This window comes from Myotis brandtii, unplaced genomic scaffold (assembly GCF_000412655.1).
Source record: "Myotis brandtii unplaced genomic scaffold, ASM41265v1 scaffold577, whole genome shotgun sequence".
NCBI classification, from domain to species: domain Eukaryota; kingdom Metazoa; phylum Chordata; class Mammalia; order Chiroptera; family Vespertilionidae; genus Myotis; species Myotis brandtii.
Genome location: NW_005370161.1, coordinates 937,864 through 956,303, shown reverse-complemented (window position 1 = coordinate 956,303; position 18,440 = coordinate 937,864). Strand labels below are relative to the sequence as shown.

At 62.5% G+C, this 18,440-nt stretch overlaps 2 protein-coding genes across 2 annotated transcripts; both read left to right on the top strand.

Annotated features, from left to right (window-relative positions):
- The first annotated feature begins 544 nt into the window (after positions 1-544).
- Positions 545-15,471, top strand: COL6A2 (collagen, type VI, alpha 2). The gene is made up of 27 exons (XM_005878922.2): positions 545-745; positions 938-1,536; positions 1,779-1,799; positions 2,557-2,622; positions 3,189-3,242; positions 3,325-3,369; positions 3,676-3,702; positions 3,949-3,975; positions 4,079-4,123; positions 4,733-4,786; positions 5,197-5,259; positions 5,898-5,960; positions 6,165-6,254; positions 6,912-6,974; positions 7,485-7,547; positions 7,765-7,827; positions 8,173-8,235; positions 8,502-8,552; positions 8,879-8,914; positions 9,266-9,328; positions 9,630-9,692; positions 9,861-9,896; positions 10,169-10,214; positions 10,442-10,594; positions 10,763-11,215; positions 11,389-11,427; positions 14,169-15,471. Exons 1-27 carry the CDS (start codon positions 631-633, stop codon positions 14,462-14,464), a joined length of 2,757 nt encoding a protein of 918 aa, XP_005878984.1. The 5' UTR covers positions 545-630; the 3' UTR covers positions 14,465-15,471.
- Positions 15,472-16,311: 840 nt separating this feature from the next.
- LOC106728253 (collagen alpha-2(VI) chain-like) lies at positions 16,312-17,384 on the top strand. The gene is made up of 4 exons (XM_014549948.1): positions 16,312-16,390; positions 16,511-16,636; positions 16,763-16,875; positions 16,917-17,384. Exons 1-4 carry the CDS (start codon positions 16,312-16,314, stop codon positions 17,298-17,300), a joined length of 702 nt encoding a protein of 233 aa, XP_014405434.1. The 3' UTR covers positions 17,301-17,384.
- Positions 17,385-18,440: the final 1,056 nt, after the last annotated feature.

Here is an 18,440-nt window from a genome sequence, read left to right as displayed (position 1 = left end):
GCCGTGTCACAGATGGAAATTTTTTGAAATTTGCAACCATAGTAAAACAAAGACTTATATTTTTGATATTTATTTTATATATTTAAATGCCATTTAACAAAGAAAAATCAACCAAAAAAATGAGTTCGCGTGTCACCTTTGACACACGTGCCATAGGGTCGCCATCACTGCCCTAACCAGTCAGTGTGGGGTCATTTGGACAAATAGGAATCAAGTACCAAGGCCCGTCCCCACCCCAGCCTGGACCTCACTCACCCCTCCCCTGCTGCCCTTCCTCCCGGTCACCCCCAGCTGACCCCCCTGCCCTGCCCCCAGCACCCTCCCCAGGGTCCTCACGATGCTTCCAGTTCCCAAGAATCGGGCTGTCTTCCGACGGAGGCTCCAGGGCAGGGACAGCGGCGAACGTGCTAATCCCACCCAGAACGGAGCCCAAAGCTCGCGGTCTCTGTGCCCACTCAATGCTTGTGGCCATCCAGGGTCCCTTAGCCCAGGTGCTGGCTGACCCTCGGTGTGTGCCACCCCCACCGTTGGGACCAGGAGGGGCTCCAAGACCCACGCACGGGCCTCTGTCTGCAGCGGCTGCTCTTCCCTGTTGCAGGACGTCAGGGACCGCCCACCGGTGCTGCCAAGATGCTCCGAGGCTCCCGCTCCATCCTCCTGCTCTGGGGCCTCCTGGGGACCCTGCACGCCCAGCAGCAGGAGGTCATCGCACCCGACACATCGGAGAGAGGCAGCAACTGCCCAGGTACAGCCGCAGGGGCCGGGACTCCTGGGTGACCAAAGCGGCAGCAGGGACAGCCGGTTGGGAGCCAGGGCCCAGCGTGCTGGTGAGGCTGGTGGGGGGCAGAGCCCAGGACCACCCGTGTGCACAGAGCCCCAGGATGGCTCACCGCAGGCCCTCCGTGTGCAGCCCCCTGACTCCTCCTGTGTCCCCCAGAGAAAGCCGACTGCCCGGTCAACGTGTACTTTGTGCTGGACACCTCGGAGAGCGTCACCATGCAGTCCCCCACCGACAGCCTGCTCTACCACATGCAGCAGTTCGTGCCGCAGTTCATCAGCCAACTGCAGGACGAGCTGTACCTGGACCAGGTGGCCCTGAGCTGGCGCTATGGCGGCCTGCACTTCTCCGACCAGGTGGAGGTGTTCAGCCCGCCGGGCAGCGACAGGGCCTCCTTCACCAAGGGCCTGCAGAGTATCCGCTCCTTCCGCCGTGGCACGTTCACCGACTGCGCGCTGGCTAACATGACCCGGGAGATCCGGCAGCACAGGAGCAACGGCGCGGTCAACTTCGCGGTGGTCATCACCGACGGCCACGTCACTGGCAGCCCGTGCGGTGGCATCAAGATGCAGGCTGAGCGGGCCCGTGAGGAGGGCATCCGGCTCTTTGCCGTGGCCCCCAACAGGAACCTGAACGAGCAGGGCCTGCGGGAAATCGCCAGCACGCCCCAGGAGCTCTATCGCAGCAACTACGCCACCATGCTGCCCGACTCCACCGAGATCGACCAGGACACCATCAACCGCATCATCAAGGTCATGGTGAGCGACTGCAGCGGCCCCTCCTCCCAGGGCCACGGTCCACCCACTGGGTGTGGGGTGGGGAGTGAGGTGCAGAGCCCTGGGACCTGGTCACTGGGCATCAGCGACCCCCTTGGTGAATGAAGGGGGTGAACTCTGGTCAGGGCCCTGCCTTCTCCGATGTCCCGCGTTCTCTGCTGGATGCGGAGCTGCCCGATCACCAGCTCGTGGCTAACCAGGGTTTCTCTCTGTCTTTTCTGCAGAAACATGAGGCCTATGGAGAGGTGAGAGGCATTTCTGTCCATGCCAGCCCCGCCGGGTGTGCCCTGGGGCCTCTGAGGCGCTGACCCAGCAAAGATCACACGCCTCGCTTTGCCAGCTCCCTGGCACTCCCCGGAGGCAGGGAGAGAGACCCCTCTGCTCCACGTAGGGCCTGAGACTCTTGAGTTTGGGGCAAAGGGCTTCTGACCTGAACCAGGCTGTTTAAACCCAGGAGGTCGGCATTAGGATCACCCACTTAGCACACGCCAAGTGGATGAGCGTTGAGTTTGAGGGTGGCTCTCTGGACTGCCGGGCTCCGTGCACCTGAGCCAGTCCAAGAGAAGATGGGCGGCGGTTGGGTGCCCAGCGCAGGATCTGCAGCCCTGGGTCCCTGACATGGCCCCACTCCTGTGCATCCCAGCTCACAGCCCAGGAAGGAGTGCTTCCCACTCAGCTAGGCTCCTACAAGCACACCCTCCCCTAGAAAGCTGCTCACAACACAGTGGGGTCACACGCAGGCACAAGGACGCCTAGCCAACCGCTATTGAGTCCTTGCTACTGTCAGTCATTGCTCAACCCAGCCTCGGTTTCCAAAACTTGACTAGAGGCTATGTAGAGCCCCACCCTGGTGGGCACCTCCTGAGCCTGGTCCTTCATCCAGCCCCGTGCTCGGACGGCCCACCCCCAGCAGGCCGGGGACCCGGGCAGTATCCTCCCTCCATCTCTCCCTCCCTCTCAACTGGGACCCATCATTCTGGCCTCACTGCCTTCTTGTTTCAGTGCTACAAGGTGAGCTGTCTGGAGATCCCCGGGCCCCCTGGCCCCAAGGGCTACCGCGGACAAAAGGTAAGCTACCCAGACCACCCTGGGGTCTGCCCTGCCCGGAAGCCCCCGCCCCCTCTTGAACTATGAATTCAGGGCCAACTAAACCTCCATGGGCGCAACACTTCTGACCCGGAAGGAACTAAAATTCCATTTTTATATACTTCCGTTTAAATGGCATTTTGAGAAGAGTAGGGGTACTTTTTAAGTGAAGATTTGCCATTAAAATACTCTTATAAAGTAATCAAGTTGGTGTCTTGAGCAGTGTGCCCTCGAGGGTGGGTGCCGCCTAGGCCGGTGTCGCCGCTGCAGAGGCCTGGCGGGTGCCCCACCCCGGGGCTGTCCGTCAGGCTCAGAGAAACAGGATCAAAACGGGCCCTGGTCTGACAGGCCAGGGTTCTCAGGGGCAGCTGGCCCTCCTCTAGGACGTCCCGCGGCATTGCCGTTGTCACCTGGGTGGGACCAGCAGCCAAGTCACTCTAACCCTGAGACTTACTCTTCTACCTCCCAGAAGCCAGTGACAGGGTCCCTAGTGCCCCACCCTGCCCCTCCCTGCCTTGGTTTACCCCTTTTGTGCTGTCTGCTTGCAGGGCGCCAAGGGCAACATGGGGGAGCCTGGAGAGCCTGGACAGAAGGGCCGGCAGGTAAGTGCCCCCCCACCCGCTGCAGCAGCTCCTGCTCCCCAGGCTGAGGTTACACCCACGGCCCTCTGTTCTTTTCCCACAGGGGGATCCAGGCATTGAAGGACCCATCGGATTCCCAGGACCCAAGGCAAGTTGCCCCTGGCCCCGTCCCAGTGGCTGGGGACTTGGGGACAAGCCCAGGGCTGCCTGGCTCCAGGTGGGGCCAGCCCATAGGATCGAGATGTCTCTGGCCCAGCAAGCCCTCCCCCGCTCTCCCCCCAGACCCAGGGAAGTGAAGCACCATTCTGAGTGTTGTCCCCAAACCTAGTGTCTAGCCTGAGCCCTGGTCAGGCCTCCCCGCCTGAGGCCACCGGCCACCCCCCGCTCTGGTGGCCTGCTGGGTCCCGTGCACACGCCCCGCCATAACGCTGCTTTTCTTTCCTTCCGACCTCAGGGTGTTCCTGGTTTCAAAGGAGAGAAGGTGAGATTTCAAGTCGGAGCAGCCAGACTGCACACAGCCTCTGCGTGAGCCTCGGCCACAACTCCCCAGTGTCCTCAGCGAGCCCGCCTGTGGCTCCTGCTGGGGGCATGATGGGCTTCGTGCTGGTGGTGGCCTTGGTCTGGGGTCCTTCTGGCCTCATGTTTGCCGAGGGCAGACTTGGGTCCCTAAGGCAGCGGGTCTGTGATGCTGGAGATCTGAGCTAACGGCCTCACTTTCCTTCTGCAGGGAGAATTTGGAGCCGATGGGCGGAAGGTAAGCCAGGTGGTGGGCTGGGCGAGCAGGGCACCCCCCTTCCTGCTGCTCCAAGGGGATGATGATCAGGACTGAGGAGAGTCTCTCTTCCTCCTCCCCACAGGGCGCCCCCGGCCTGGCCGGCAAGAACGGGACCGATGGACAGAAGGTAGTGCTCCTGGGTCTGCGTCCTGGGCCGGGCATGAGGGTCGTGCACAGCGGTATCTCAGTCTCTCAGATCCCTCCCTGGGGCCGGGCCTCTAGACCTGGCCCCCTGGCCACTGCCCGCAATTTGTGGCTTCAGCACCCCCAGTTTCTACCTGTCCAGGGGATGCAGGACAAACGAGGGCATCACAAGAGCATAAATAGGCATTTGCTTCTTAAAACCAAGGCCGAGCCCTGTAGGAACTTCCAAGTCTACTCTGCAGAACCTCAGAATGGCCTGAGTGGTAGTTCGCATACATACACACATGTACACAAGCATCAAGTGCAAAATCAACCGCCGACATGTCTCACATGCACACATGTCTCACATGCACACAGGCATGCACACACATGAAGGGGGCACTGCGGACACTCATGCTCACATCTGCAGCCAGGGACTCTCCCTCCTCCACAGAGATGCCATCGTAACATTCGAGCCATTAAAGGGCACAGTCACACGCGTGTGCCCAGTGGGTATAGACCAGCATGGACTTCGCCTGCCATTTACACCTGTCATTGGTGCATCGTCCCTGAATCTCACCCCTGACACATCTGCTCCCCTCTCGTCTTTCAGGGCAAGCTGGGGCGCATTGGACCCCCTGGCTGCAAGGGAGACCCCGGGAGTCGGGTAAGCATGGCCTTGGCTCCTCCTCACATTAAGGTGGTGCCCTGTAGAGGCTCCAGGCTCCAGGTGGGAGTGGGGAAGCTGGGAGTCCCTGAGCTTGGATTCTTCCTTCAGCTCTGCCCTGCCTGTCCCCAACCCCACCAGAGATCAGCCTGGGCTGGGGCCACAACAGGACGAAATGGCTTCTGGGGCTTCCCAGAGTCCTGACGAGCTCGGCTCTAGGGTTTGTCTGAGCATCCTGCCCAGCCCCGGTGGATTCTGGCCACTGAGACTCAGGCAGAGCGTCCAGTTCAGACATTGCGGGCGACGCTGGTCACCTTCCCCATGTCAGCTGACCCTGCGCTAATGGGGAAACCCCAAGTGCAGCTCGCAGCAAGAGACCCAGGACAGCCTCTCTCCCCCTTCCCTCACAGGGCCTCGACGGCTACCCAGGGGACGCAGGCAGTCCTGGGGAACCCGGAGACCAAGGTGCCAAGGTAGGCGGCCTCGCCAGGGTGGTGGCGGCCAGAGCAGACCGGGTCACTGCCCTCCAGGTGCCCAGCCTCTGGGGGAGGCATCTGGGCCGAGAAGCACAGCGGAGGGGACCTGTCCCCGCTGACCAGGCAGTCGGGGGGAGGAGGCTTAGGCGTGTTCTGCCTGGGAGGCTGTGGGGTGCCCATGCTGAGGGGGCTGTAGGGTGCCCTCAGGAGCTTCACCAGCTCATGTCTATCTCAGGACCGTGTGGCCCGGCTCAGGCAGCTGCGGGGTGCCTGAATGGCCGTAGCAGCAAGCCCACCCTTCTCCCAGGCCTCCAGGGGGCTCCTGTGGAAGGCTCTCAGATGCCTGTGGGGTTCTGCCTCTTAGGCCACCTGAGGCACCACTGTGCTGCCTGCAGCCACTCCCCTGGCTGCCCAGGACCCTGGAGGACCAGGAAGGCAGCCTGTCCCCGAGAAGCCAGCACGCACAGACAAGGCCCATGTCTGATTAATTCACCTGGAGCTGCATGGGGGCCCTGCCCCCCAAGAGTGTGCTCCGCCTACATGGGAGGGGAGGCACGAGCCCCCAGCGCCTCCAGAGCCCTGCCCCATGGCCAGCATCCAAAGGACGTGACGCTGATTTCTCCAAATCCTTCCAGGGGGACGCTGGCCGCCCAGGACGCAGAGGGCCCCCAGGAGAGGACGGGGCCAAGGGAAGCAAGGCAAGTGCCCTTGAGGGTCCCTGCTGTCCTGCCCCCGCCACTCATCAGAGTGCCCACTGGACCCACCGAAGTGGGAAGCAGTAGGGACAGCCCATGCCCTGAGCAGGCCACCAGCCTCTCTGTCCCACTGCCAGACCAAGGGAGGCCGAGCCTGCCGAAGTGGCCTGGGCCATCCTGCCTGGCTGAGCTGTTACCTCTCCGCAGGGCTATCAAGGCAACAACGGAGCCCCAGGAAGTTCTGGCGTGAAAGGAGCCAAAGGCGGGCCCGGGCCCCGGGGACCCAAAGGCGAGGCTGTGAGTTTACATCCTTCAGGCCCCTCAGGCCCCTCAGGCCCAAGGTCCAGAGCACGTCTCCTCCAGCTGCCTGCCCAGCCCTCCTGGCTGTGCCCTGCTCGGGGCCTCTGAGCCCGAGGGGTCCCCAGTGCCTCCATGACCCCATTACCACAGAGGAAGGGTTCAGCCACCCCCCTGCCAGACACTCAGTGCCCATGAGGTGGCCCGGCGTACTCACCTTGCCCTCCTGGCAGGGCACCTCTGAGGGCTCAGCATAAACCCGGGCACATGCTCCATGGGTCCCCTACAGCATCCTCACCCCACCTGGAGTGTCCTGCCTCAGGGCGGAAGGGCCCAGCCCCAGGGCTGATCCTCCAGGGGATGTGTCCTGAGGCCTGGCCCGGCCGGAAGGGGCTGAGTGACTATACCATAGCCGGTCCAAGCCAGGTCCCAGTCAGTCCACAGGAACTCAGCCTGGACAGACAGCTGACCGGGAGCCCTCCCTCATTTCCTAAATCCTCGGCTGGGACCAAACCCCCCTGGCAGAGAATGAGGATCTGGGCTGAAGCCCTCTTGAGGGGCCTCCAGACCCCAAAGCCAGAGTCCTCATGGGTAGAGTGTGGGTCCTCCTGTGGCCCCCACCATCAGGGCCCCCACCCACACACCCACTCTCTGCAGGGGCGCAGGGGAGACCCTGGCACCAAGGGCAGCCCAGGCGGCGAGGGCCCCAAAGGCGAAAAGGTGAGTGTTCATGTTGGGGAAACGGGGTGCGTAGACACGTCTGCCTCTGCACCGGGTTCTCACAGTGGTGCTGGTGGTTCCCGGTGACAAGGGAGAACAGAAGGGACCCGGGGCCTCTGTCGGTGGGACACCCTCTTCAGGGTCTGGGGAAGCAGGCGGCAGCCAGGGCGCCCCCGCCTGCACTGCCCACTGGGGAAGCTGGGCGGGGCAAGCACAGCTGTGCAGGCTGCGGGCTGCTCCTCAGCACCCACCACACCGGCTCCTGGGGCTGGTGCAGGAGGTCCTGTCTCCATGATAAATCTGAGTTTCCCGTGAGGTATGGAGAAGGGCTCAGAAGAGGGGCCCCCTCCTCTGGGAATGCGTGGGGACCCCTGCCCTGAGGGGCTGAGCGGGCAGGGCCGCTATCTCAGCCTCACCCTCCCAACCTGGGGTCCTCTCCAGGCAGTTCAATGGCCCCTCCTCCACCTCCTCCCACACACACCACAGATAACTGGGCCTCTCTTCTCACAGGGCGATCCTGGCCCCGAGGGACCCCGGGGCCTGGCTGGGGAGGTTGGCGGCAAAGGAGCCAAGGTAAGTGGGTGGCAGGCGGCACCCAGCACCCTGGCTGGAGGGGGATGAGCCTGGGACCCCCTGTCCTTCCCTCCCTGCAGACCCTGCCAGGTCTGTGGTCAGGGCTGAGGACTGAGGCCATGCCCAGGACCTCCTGGGGGGCAGCGGCCCTCCCCTCCCCATCCTTCGCCGTCTACAGTGCTGATGACAGGATCTCTGAGGCGCCCTTTCTTTCCAGGGAGACCGCGGCCTGCCTGGACCCAGAGGCCCCCCTGGGGCTCTGGGGGAGCCTGGGAAGCAGGTCAGTGGCAGGACACTGGGGAGGGGCCTGTGGTTCTGGGACTCAGGTCCCCGTCTGTCCTTCAGCCTCAGCGTCTCACTCCCCTGCTCTGCAGTCCTCTTGTCCTGAGCAGGACACTGTCCCCTCACATCCTGGCCCTGCTCTGAGGGGTCCAGCTTTACCAGGTCAGGGTGGTGAGCCAGAGGCAGAGGTGGGTCCTGGGAGCCCCAAGGGGGGCATGTGGAAGAGGAGGGACCAGGCAGTGACCCTGAGGGCAGCAGGGCAGCAGGGTAGTGTTGCCTAGTGGTCAGAGCTGGACATAGTCAGTCTGCTTGTGCCAACTCCCCACTTTCTCTCTGACCTCAGGGATCTCGGGGAGACCCCGGTGATGCTGGTCCCCGCGGAGACTCCGGACAGCCTGGTCCAAAGGTACACCCCCTCCTGCCTGGATTGGGAAGAGGTGGGGGGAGGGTTAGGCTGTTCTCAGCTCTAGCCTGGAGTGTGCCTGCCAGCCCTGGATGTGGGAGGACGGCAGGGGGCCAGGCAGCCCTCCCGTCCTCACCTGGGGGGTAGCACACCCTCCCCAAGGCCCCATCTGGTCAGACCAGCCGCCCAGACCCTGGGCCTCGGTCCATGCTGACTATTCATTCACATTTCCCTCTGACCTTCCCTGACCGGCCTCCCCCTTCCTCCAGGGAGACCCTGGCAGACCTGGATTCAGCTACCCAGGACCCCGAGGAGCGCCTGTGAGTCCTGGTGTGGGATTGGAGCCCCCAGGGAGGGGTGGGCATTGACGGGAGGGCCCTGAAGATTCCCTCTAGTTCCCTGGAGGGCCTCCCCACGGGGGACAGGGTGCGAGGGGCTCGGGAGTCACACGTTGAGTGCAGACTCGGGTCCTCAGGAATTGTCTGGGACTCAGCCCAGGCAGCATTCGCCCACAGATTGTGACAACTGAGACCAGGGAAGGGAGGAGGCAGCAGACAGCCTCCAGGTCCCCAGCTATGCCCCAGGGGTCAGCACACCAGCTCTCGGGGGTCTGTGCTGAGTAACCCCCACCTGTGCTTTCTTCCAGGGAGAAAGAGGCGAGCCAGGCCCACCTGGCCCCGAGGTACGGAGGGCCCCTCTGCACCTGCCTTGGGTGGTCGGTGCCCTGCTCCGGTGGCTGGAGCGCCGCGCCCTCACCCCGGGCTTGGCACCAGCAGCTGCCCCATGCTGAGTGCTGTGTGTGGTCGCCAGCTGGCTGAGTACTAGTCTCTCTCAAACCAAAACCCGTGCTCGCCTGAAACGCCCTGTGCTGCTGCCACCTCACTGACCCCAAGAGCCAGGCCCGGGTTTTCCTGGACAGAACACGTCTGTGTCCCCGGAAGACCCACTGGAGGTCTTGGGAGACTGGGAGGGGGCAAGCAGAGCTCTCCCACGATGTCCCTCCACCGGGGCTAACCTGTGTCCTGTGTCCCAGGGGGGCAGAGGTGACTTCGGAGTGAAAGGAGCACCTGGGCGGAAAGGAGAAAAGGGCGAGCCTGTAAGTGTCCTCCTCATCCCTCCTCCCTCCTCCTTTCTCAGCCCTCCTCTCTCCTTATCCCTCCTCCTCCCTCCTGCTCCCTCCTTCTCCATCCTCCTCCTCCTCTCTCCTCATCCCTCCTCCTCCTTCCTCCTTCTCTCTCTTCATCCCTCCTTCTCCCTCCTCCTTTCTCAGCCCTCCTCCTCCTCCTCTCTTCCCTTCCCTCCTCCTCTCTCCTCCTCCCTCCTCGTCTCTCCTCATCCTAGAAGCAAGGGAGGTGTATAGGTGTTTGCTGAGCCGACCTGCTTTTTTTCCTTCTCAGGCAGATCCTGGTCCCCCTGGTGAGCCAGGCCCTCGGGGGCCAAGAGGATCCCCAGGACCCGAGGTAGGTCAGTTCCCCGTCCATAGGGCCCTCAGGCCATAGCCTCTGGGCCAGTCAGGCCAACACACACCCTGAACCACAGGGCTCTGCCTGTGGTGGAAGCCCAGGGCCAGGTGCAGGGACCCTGCTCAGCCCCAGTGGTCACCTCTCACTGTCGTCCTTCTCCTCCAGGGAGAGCCTGGACCCCCCGGAGACCCCGGCCTCACGGTAGGTACCAGTTGGGGATGGAATCAGTGTCCCTCCTAAAACCGAAAAGCAAGGACAGTGTCAGAGGGCGAGGTCAGAAGGAGTGGGGTCAGCAGGCGAGGTCAGCAGGGGTGTTAGCATGAAGTCAGCAAGTCACGGTCAGCAGGGCAAGGTCAGTGGGGGGGTTCAGCAGGAGGTCAGCAGGGTGAGGTCAGAGGCGAGGGGAGCAGGACTGCAGACCCCTGGCCCCTCTCGGGTTGCCGTCCTGGCTGGACTGACACACTGTGTTGCAGGAGTGCGACGTCATGACCTACGTGCGGGAGACGTGCGGGTGCTGTGGTGAGTCTCAGTCCCCGCACGGGGGTGCTGCTGGGTTGCCCGGCTCTCACCCAGCAGTCAGGGTCATCATCCAAGGGTTGGGGTCACGCCCAGAGGTCGGGGTCATAGAGTCCCACCCTCCCCCTGGTGGTGATCATTTCCCACGGTGCACCGGGCTGTGCGCCCTGTGGGGGGTGTCCTGGGCGGGGGCCGGTGCACGCAGCCATCGCCCCTCTGCCGGCCCACAGACTGTGAGAAGCGGTGTGGCGCCCTGGACGTGGTGTTCGTCATCGACAGCTCTGAGAGCATCGGCTACACCAACTTCACACTGGAGAAGAACTTCGTCATCAACGTGGTCAACAGGCTGGGGGCCATCGCCAAGGACCCCAAGTCCGAGACAGGTCAGCTGCACCCTCAGGGCGGGGGCAGGAGACCCTGGGCAGGACACCCTGACATCCAGTCCTGGGAGGGATGTTAGCTTGGCCAAGGGTCCCACGGCCCCCACTTGAGGGTGGCGAGCGCGTGGGGTGACGCAGACAGCCTCTCACGCCCGCACCCGGCCGCCGCAGGGACCAGAGTGGGCGTCGTGCAGTACAGCCACGAGGGCACCTTCGAGGCCATCCAGCTGGACGACGAGCGCATCAACTCGCTGTCCAGCTTCAAGGAGGCCGTCAAGAACCTCGAGTGGATCGCGGGCGGCACCTGGACGCCCTCCGCCCTCAAGTTCGCCTACAACAAGCTGATTAAGGAAAGCCGGCGCAAGAAGACCCGCGTGTTCGCAGTGGTCATCACGGATGGCCGACACGACCCCCGGGACGACGACCTCAACCTGCGGGCGCTGTGCAACCACGATGTCACAGTGACGGCCATCGGCATCGGGGACATGTTCCATGAGAAACACGAGAGCGAGAACCTCAACTCCATCGCGTGCGACAAGCCCCAGCAGGTGCGCAACATGACGCTGTTCTCCGACCTGGTGGCCGAGAAGTTCATCGACGACATGGAGGACGTCCTGTGCCCGGGTGAGCGGCGCTGGGCCTCCTGCCTCCCCGGCCTGCCCAGCCCTTGTCCCTGCAGGAGGGAAGGGGACCCTGGGAGGGCAGGGGCTGGGTGTCTGTGGGCCACCGAGGGAGCCCAGCCCGCCCTGGACAGAGGAGCCTGACCAGGACCCCTGGCCTCCTTTCCTCTCTCCTAGACCCCCAGATCGTGTGCCCGGACCTTCCCTGCCAAACAGGTAACACGGGGAGCCACCGAGCAGCCCTCAGACTAGCAGTGACGGGGGCCCAGAGGACCTTGCAAGGAATGCACTGTGGGCCCCCCGCCTTAGTGAGGCCCATGGGTTTCTCAGCCCCCTGGGCCTCAGCATGTCTGAGAAGGGGCTGGGGGGCCCAGGGTTTGGTGTCTCCAGTGCCATTGCTGTCCCACCCACTTGGCACATGTGGGGAGGGGTGCTGAGGGCCTGGCCCTGAACTTGGTGCACAGGGGAGAGACAGACCCCCAGGGTCATGCCCCTGGCCGCCAAAGGTGAAAGCCCTGGATCCAGTAAAGAAAATGGTTAATTTAAAACCTTCTGGGAGGTGAACACAGAGGCTAATGGCTCCCTGAGGCCTCTGGGGGCTCATCCATCTTCCCTCTGGGAAGGACTCCAGCCTGTGTTTAGGGGACCCGCCCAACTGGTGCATTGTGTGCGTGGCTGGCCCTGGAGGCACAGAGAGGCTGTCCCCAAGGGGTCCCCTCAAAATAGCGTTGTCACTCCTCTGGGCATCATGCTGCCACCTCTGCCCCAGGGTGGCAGGAGCTGAGCCCCCTTTGGCACTCCCTGCGTCCTGCCGGCCTGGGTCTTGGAGCCATTGCTGGCCCCTCCCGCTGGGATATGGGCACCTGCCTGTCCCCTCCCAGGAGCGCTGAGGTGGGACTGGAGATGGCTCTGGAAGGCGGAGCTGCGTAGAGGGGCGGGGCCGTGTTGGCAGGTTGGCAGAGGGCACCCACATCTGCGTGTACACTGGGCTTGTGCACAGGCTCCTGGCCCGGCAGCCAGGGCCCACCAGGCAGGTTCGAAGGTGCTGAGGTGCCTGAGGGAAGGAACATATTGAGTGGGGGCCAGGGTTCCCACTTATTCTGACAGAGAACTTTCAAGGAAATGCTCATGGAAGTCATACGTGTGACCCAGCTGTGGTGTCATCCAGAGACTGCCTGGGCGTGGGGTCCCTATGGGAACGGCTGTGTGTGGTGGCCAGAACCACCCGAAACCCTGCTGGGGTGTGTCCCGTAGTAAATGTGACCCCTCTAGGCTAGAAACCAGACCCCAGACCCCGGTGCCCAGGCCAGGCAGTGGCCCGGCATCCTCGCCCGGCCTGGACCTGTGTTCCATGCCAGCGGAGGCTCTTTACAGCTGCTCCCGACCGCGCTGAGGAAGGTCCCTCACTCCGTGCGGCTCAGTCCTCCCGGGAATGAATGGCTTTGTCAGACGACTTGTCTGGTCTGTAGGTACGATCGGGGCTGCTGCTTCAGCCTGTTGCTGTGACAGATGCGGTCACTGGTTTTTGAATGCTGAACCAGCCTTGCAGGCCAGGGGCAAACCCCACTTAGTCACGGAGTATCGGGATTTTTATGTTGTTGGATTTGATTTGCTGATATTTTGTGGATTTTTTTTGTAATCTCTGCTCATGAGAGATCTTGGGCTGCAGTTCCCTTTCTTGTGATGTCCTTGTCTGGTGTCAGCGTTAAACGCTGGCCCCCAGGATGGTGATCTCCCTTCCCCTCGAGGACCTGACAGAGAAAAGGAAGGGGCCCCTGGAAGACCCCTCCCCACCCTCTTTCAACTACCCGCCTAGTACTAAACTCAAACTCACCCTCCTCTAAAGCGACTAGAAATTTCCAAGTAAAATAGACATTGTGACCAGAGAAAAGAAAGCAGACATAACTATAGAATATGGGGGGGGGGGGGGGGGGGGGGGGGGGGGGGGGGGGGGGGGGGGGGGGGCGGGGGCCTGCCGCCGGCTGGGCACTGTCCTCGGCATTTGGGGGCTGCAGACAGGCATTGGGGTGAGGCTGCCACCTCTGGCATGGCCCTGACCTTCAGGCCAAGCGGCCCCGTCCACCCAGAGGCCATGTGATTGTGTCAGGGCCACAAGACTCAAAGAGAAGCAAAGCCAGGCTCCGGGTGAAGGCGACAAAGACAGTTCTCATTCCGAGGTCACTACGGCGGGAGAGGAGGTCCACTTACCCCAAACAGAGGCAGGGGACTGGCTAACGGCCGCTGCGCAGAGGCCTGGGGGTGGGGAGGGGGTCCCTGTGACCAGGCCCCCCTGGGTGTGCTGACTGGCACATACACAGGAGAGAAACGGACTTCTCACCCCTTTAGGACCGGCAGCAGTGGTGCACGTTGTAGTAAGATGCCCACGGAAGTGAGGCCCTGCCCTCCCGGGGATGGGAGACAGAGCAAGAGCATCCCTGAGGGTTTGCTGCCCCCAGGTCCTCGAGGGGACAGTTCTGGGAGGGGGATCTATGTCCCCAAGGGCAGAGAAGATGTTGTAACTGCAGGCTCTCTACAGTATCTGTCCTGAGAGGGTCCTGTCACCAGGTTCGGGCTGCAACAGACTGAGTTCTCATGGCAGCGTGGAGCGTTTTAAGGAGCTGGGTCATCCCAGGCATGGCCTTGAGAGGTCAGCAGCCATACTGGCATCTGGTCAAGTCTCAGTGCAGCTGTGGGGCCGAGGGTCTTGTAGTTCTTCAGGCCTTGGGGACCAGAGGCCTTCTCTCCCGTCTCCTGGGCATGTGCCTGCTGCTGGCCCCAAAGCCCTTTCAGCTCTGGCACTGCGGCGTCCCGGTCTCCTCGTCCCACCCCGGCTGAGCCTCAGCCTCATTCCTGGCTTTGATCCCAACTCATCTCCGAGGAGAGAAGCCCGAGGAGGGCGGCTGGAGGCCCGCTCACGCTGACCGAGTCCCTTAAAGCCTTCTCTGGATGCCCCGCAGATGGACCGCGGCCTGGCGATGCGCCCCCGGTCACCTTCCTCCGCACGGAAGAGGGCCCGGACGCCTCCTTCCCCACGACCATCCCCCAGATCCAACAGTTGCTAAACGCCACGGAGCTCACGCAGGACCCGGCCGCCTACTCCAGGCTGGTGGCCGTGCTGGTCTACACCGCTGAGCGGGCCAAGTTCGCCACAGGAGGCGAGCGGCAGGACTGGATGGAGCTGTTCATTGACACCTTTAAGCTGGTGCACAGGGACATTGTGGGCGACCCCGAGACCGTGCTAGCGCTCTGCTGAAGCCGCGGGGCTGCCGGTGCTCCAGAGGCCGGGGCTGCCCCAGCTGGGCCGCATTCGCTCCCCGGGCTGCCCGGACCGCCCGCAGTGCTGGGGCTGTGACAATAGGAACGTCTCAGGCTGGAGGTCTGGCACCAAAATCAAGGTGTCAGCAGGGCCTCGCTCCCCCCAGGGGCTCCAGGGAGGGCCCTCCCTGCTTCCAGCTCCCAGCTCCCAGCTGCCTGCATGGTCACATGGCCTCGCTCTGTAGCCTAACCTCCCTCTGCTCCCTAAAGGACACAGGTGGCATTTAGGGCCAACCAGAGAGCCCTGGACAGTCTCTCATCTCAAGGTCTGTACGTTAGGCCCATCTGCAAAGCCCCGTTTTGCCACATAAGGTCACATTCGCAGGCTTTGAGACTAGGATGTAGGCATCTTTGGGGGACAGTATTCAGCTGATGACCCCCATCTAGCTGGGCTCCTCACACATTTAGGGGACGTAAGAATCACCCATTAGGGCAAACCTGCCAGAGCAGCTGGCCAACAGTTAGGGGAGGACCACAGACACCACCTCCTCGTCCTCCTCCTGCCCAGGCCCTCGGGGAGGTCAGGGGCGCCCTCTAAGGACTGCTGAAGCATGTTCAGGCTCCCTGCCATGGGTGGGGGGTCAGCAGAGGGAAAGAAGGGGAACAGCAGAGCTCTCCTAAACACCCCAACACTCCTGGTTCAGCTTCCGGCCTCTGTGTCCAGGCACCCCTTGTTGAGGAAAACTTCCCGAAAACCAGAGCGCTCCCCACATCTGCCTGCTTGTAGGACTTGAAGTCAGGGCACCCGGAGAACTGGGTGTGTTTAGAGAAGAAGCTGCTATTCGTTTGCACTGCCACCAACATAAGCTACGTCATTAATAAGCTCCTTAAAAAAGCGTCCTGTCCGCTGGCGCCTGGCACCTCGTAGTGGCACACCCCGGGGAGGGGGCGTCCCTCAGATGCTGTGAGCACACCTTCAACATTCTATAAAAGCTGAAAAACAAAGATCGTGAGCGCCTTGCTGTGGCTGAGTGAAGTGCTGGGGACCTGCTGCTGGCTGGGGCTGGTCCCCAGCGGTCACCCACCTGCGCAGGTGGGCACCGGCCGCTCCAGAGCCAGGTCCTGGGCTGAGGCCTCAGGCATTGGTGCTGTGGGTCAGGACCTCCTTCCTGACGGGATCCCTGAGCCGCCAGCCCCAGGGGTGGGCAAACCTGGGCTGTGAGAGAGTCCAGGAGGGGTGCCGTGGGGCTGAGGTCTCCAGTAAGGCCTTGAGGCTGGAGCCGGGCCGCGTGTCTGTGGCAGGTGGTCCCACGTGTGTGGGGAGTGGGTTTCAGGCTGTGTGTGGTGCCTGTGACCCCCAGAGGCCTGGCCTCAGTCCTGGCTGCAGCCTTGCCCCCGTGTCGTCCGGCATGTCCAGGGCTGCTCACTGCCCAGAAGGGGACAAGGGTCTCCTCAGGTAACAGTGAGTCACCTAGGCTACCGCAGGGTCTGGCCACACCTGTGCCCACTGCCCACCAAGGCCTTGTCCAGTCTGAGGAGACCTAGGCTCATTCTCTTTCCGATGCTCCGAGGGCCAGGAGAGATGTGGCCTGGGCAGCGCCAGGCAGCTCTGGGACAGGGGGGACTGAGGGGGTCACAGCTGTAGGTGGGTCTCCAGGGCCAGGGTCTTCACGAGGTCTTTTTACATAATTACAGACATGATGACAGCCTCCTGCCCCTCTCTCCCACCCCCACTGCCCCGTGCCCCCTGGACTGAGGCCCTTCTGGGGTATCCAGTTCTTGGGCCCAGTGAAGGGGCTTTGCTGACGCTCCTGCCAAGAGGGCCTGGAGGAGCACTTGGCAGAGATGGTGCTTGTAGGTGGAAAGGGCTTTCCGTCCTCAGGTTTTGAGACATTTCCTCATGGGGGCACAACCAAGAAAGATAGTGAGGGCCTGAGGAGACAGTGTGGGGCTCTGCACCCCCGCTCAGGGGCTGTGTGGGGGCTCCAACAACAGGTGACTTTGGGTACAGCTGCCCAAGCTTCAGCTGTCCGTGTTGCTCCAGGTGAGGGCCTGAGGAGACAGTGTGGGGCTCTGCACCCCACCCAGGGGCTGTGTGGGGGCTCCAACAACAGGTGGCTTTGGGTACAGCCGCCCAAGCTCCAGCTGTCCGTGTTGCTCCAGTGGGCAGGCGCGTGGAGGGAGGCAGTGCCGGGTGTGGCAGAGTAGGCTCGACCCGAGAGGGGCTTGGCCAGGGCGGGGCCAGGGAGGGCCTCGCCTGGGTCGCCCCTGCCCACCACCCCTGTTTCCCCCCCAGAGCTGTACGTGGCCCAGTGCACCCAGCGGCCCGTGGACATCGTCTTCCTGCTGGACGGCTCCGAGCGGCTAGGTGAGCAGAACTTCCACAAGGCCCGGCACTTCGTGGAGGAGGTGTCCCGGCGGCTGACCCTGGCACGCAGGGACGATGACCCACTCAACGCACGCGTGGCGATGCTGCAGTTTGGGGGCCCTCGCGAGCAGCAGGTGGCCTTCCCACTGACCTCCAACCTGACGGTCATCCACGAGGCACTGGAGAGCGCGCGCTACCTCAACTCCTTCTCACACGTGAGCTCGGGCATCGTGCACTTTTTTTTCTCACGGATGGCGTCACGGGCAACGACAGCCTGGACGAGGCCGTGCACTCCATGCGCAAGCAGAACGTGGTGCCCACCGTGGTGGCCGTGGGCGACGACGTGGACATGGACGTGCTCTCCAAGATCAGCCTGGGCGACACGGCTGCCGTCTTCCGTGAGAAGAACTATGACAGCCTGGCCCAGCCCGGCTTCTTCGACAGGTTCATCCGCTGGATCTGCTAGCGCCCCACCCACCCCGGCGCGCACCCCCAGCCCTGCGGGCTCTGTCCTCCTGTCCGTGGTGCTACTCAGATCCCGCCAAGAGAGGTGCAGAGCGCTGCCGACCCGACCTCTCCAGTGTGGGTATAAAGTCAGGAGTGGAGTTCCCCTCCCCACCCAGCTCTCCCCAGGGTCCTGCAGCCCTGCTGCCCTCCACCCCTTCTCTCTATCCCGTGACACCCTACTCTCCACACCCTTCCTGGTCCCCAAAGGCTTCCCGGGATGTGCTTCAGACCCTCATCAACAGGCCCATTTCCCCCTCAGCCCAGCGTCATCCCTGGACTCTCATCCACCTTCCAGGGCCCCCAGAGGCTCTCTGCCAGCCCCCCTGGCCCAGCTCCCAGGTCTCCACCTCACCTCTGAGGGTCGTGCCCCCATCAGACAGAGCTGTGACAGCAGGCCCTCCATGTCCCTATATACACACACCTCAGTCCAATAAAGGCTTTGAACCACCTCCTGCTCCCCAGCCTCCATGTGTCTGTGCCCACTGGGACCCCGCAGAGGCCAACTGGACTCTCCGACCGTTCACATGCCCACCAGCATTTATCATCCCAACCCCATTCCCACCCACACACACACACTTGCTCTGTGCATGGAGATGATGTCTGGCCTGGCCTCCTCGCATGTGGCCCGAGGGCTGTAGTTTGAGGACCCCTGGTCCACACCATCCCCAAGTGCATTGACTGGATGGTCTTGTCAACCTTAAAATTATCATTAGAACAGGTGCTGCCTCCAGCACTGACTGTCCACACCATCCCCAAGTGCATAGACTGGATGGTCTTGTCAACCTTAAAATTATCATATTACCAGCAAAAGTGGGTCTACTTGGGAATAGCAGTTCAGGACATGCAAACTTTGGCAAACCCATAGGCAAGTCTGGAGAACAAAGGAGGGGAGCATTACTTTATAGAGAAAAAGGAGGAATTGGGAGGGGTAATTAGGAGTGGAAGTCCATTGGAGGAGAGTGAGCATTCAGGTGGCTTCTCATTGGCCAGGCTGTTGCTGGGCGAGGAGAAAATCTTCCTCTTTCCTGGATAGTAAAATGGTCTTTTTGTGGGGGAGTACACGGTAGCTTTCTTCCTGCTGGAGTCTGCAGATGGCAGA

What these genes read in the sequence shown, in the direction of transcription:
- COL6A2 (XM_005878922.2), top strand. Translation starts at nt 631, where the DNA reads ATGCTCCGAGGCTCCCGCTCCATCCTCCTGCTCTGGGGCCTCCTGGGG. An exon ending in AGGGCTACCGCGGACAAAAG is followed by an intron (nt 2,623 to 3,188) that starts GTAAGCTACCCA and finishes GTCTGCTTGCAG; the next exon opens with GGCGCCAAGGGCAACATGGG. An exon ending in GGACCCCAAGTCCGAGACAG is followed by an intron (nt 10,595 to 10,762) that starts GTCAGCTGCACC and finishes CGGCCGCCGCAG; the next exon opens with GGACCAGAGTGGGCGTCGTG.
- LOC106728253 (XM_014549948.1), top strand. Translation starts at nt 16,312, where the DNA reads ATGGTGCTTGTAGGTGGAAAGGGCTTTCCGTCCTCAGGTTTTGAGACA. An exon ending in GGGCACAACCAAGAAAGATA is followed by an intron (nt 16,391 to 16,510) that starts GTGAGGGCCTGA and finishes GTGTTGCTCCAG; the next exon opens with GTGAGGGCCTGAGGAGACAG. An exon ending in CGTGTTGCTCCAGTGGGCAG is followed by an intron (nt 16,637 to 16,762) that starts GCGCGTGGAGGG and finishes TTTCCCCCCCAG; the next exon opens with AGCTGTACGTGGCCCAGTGC.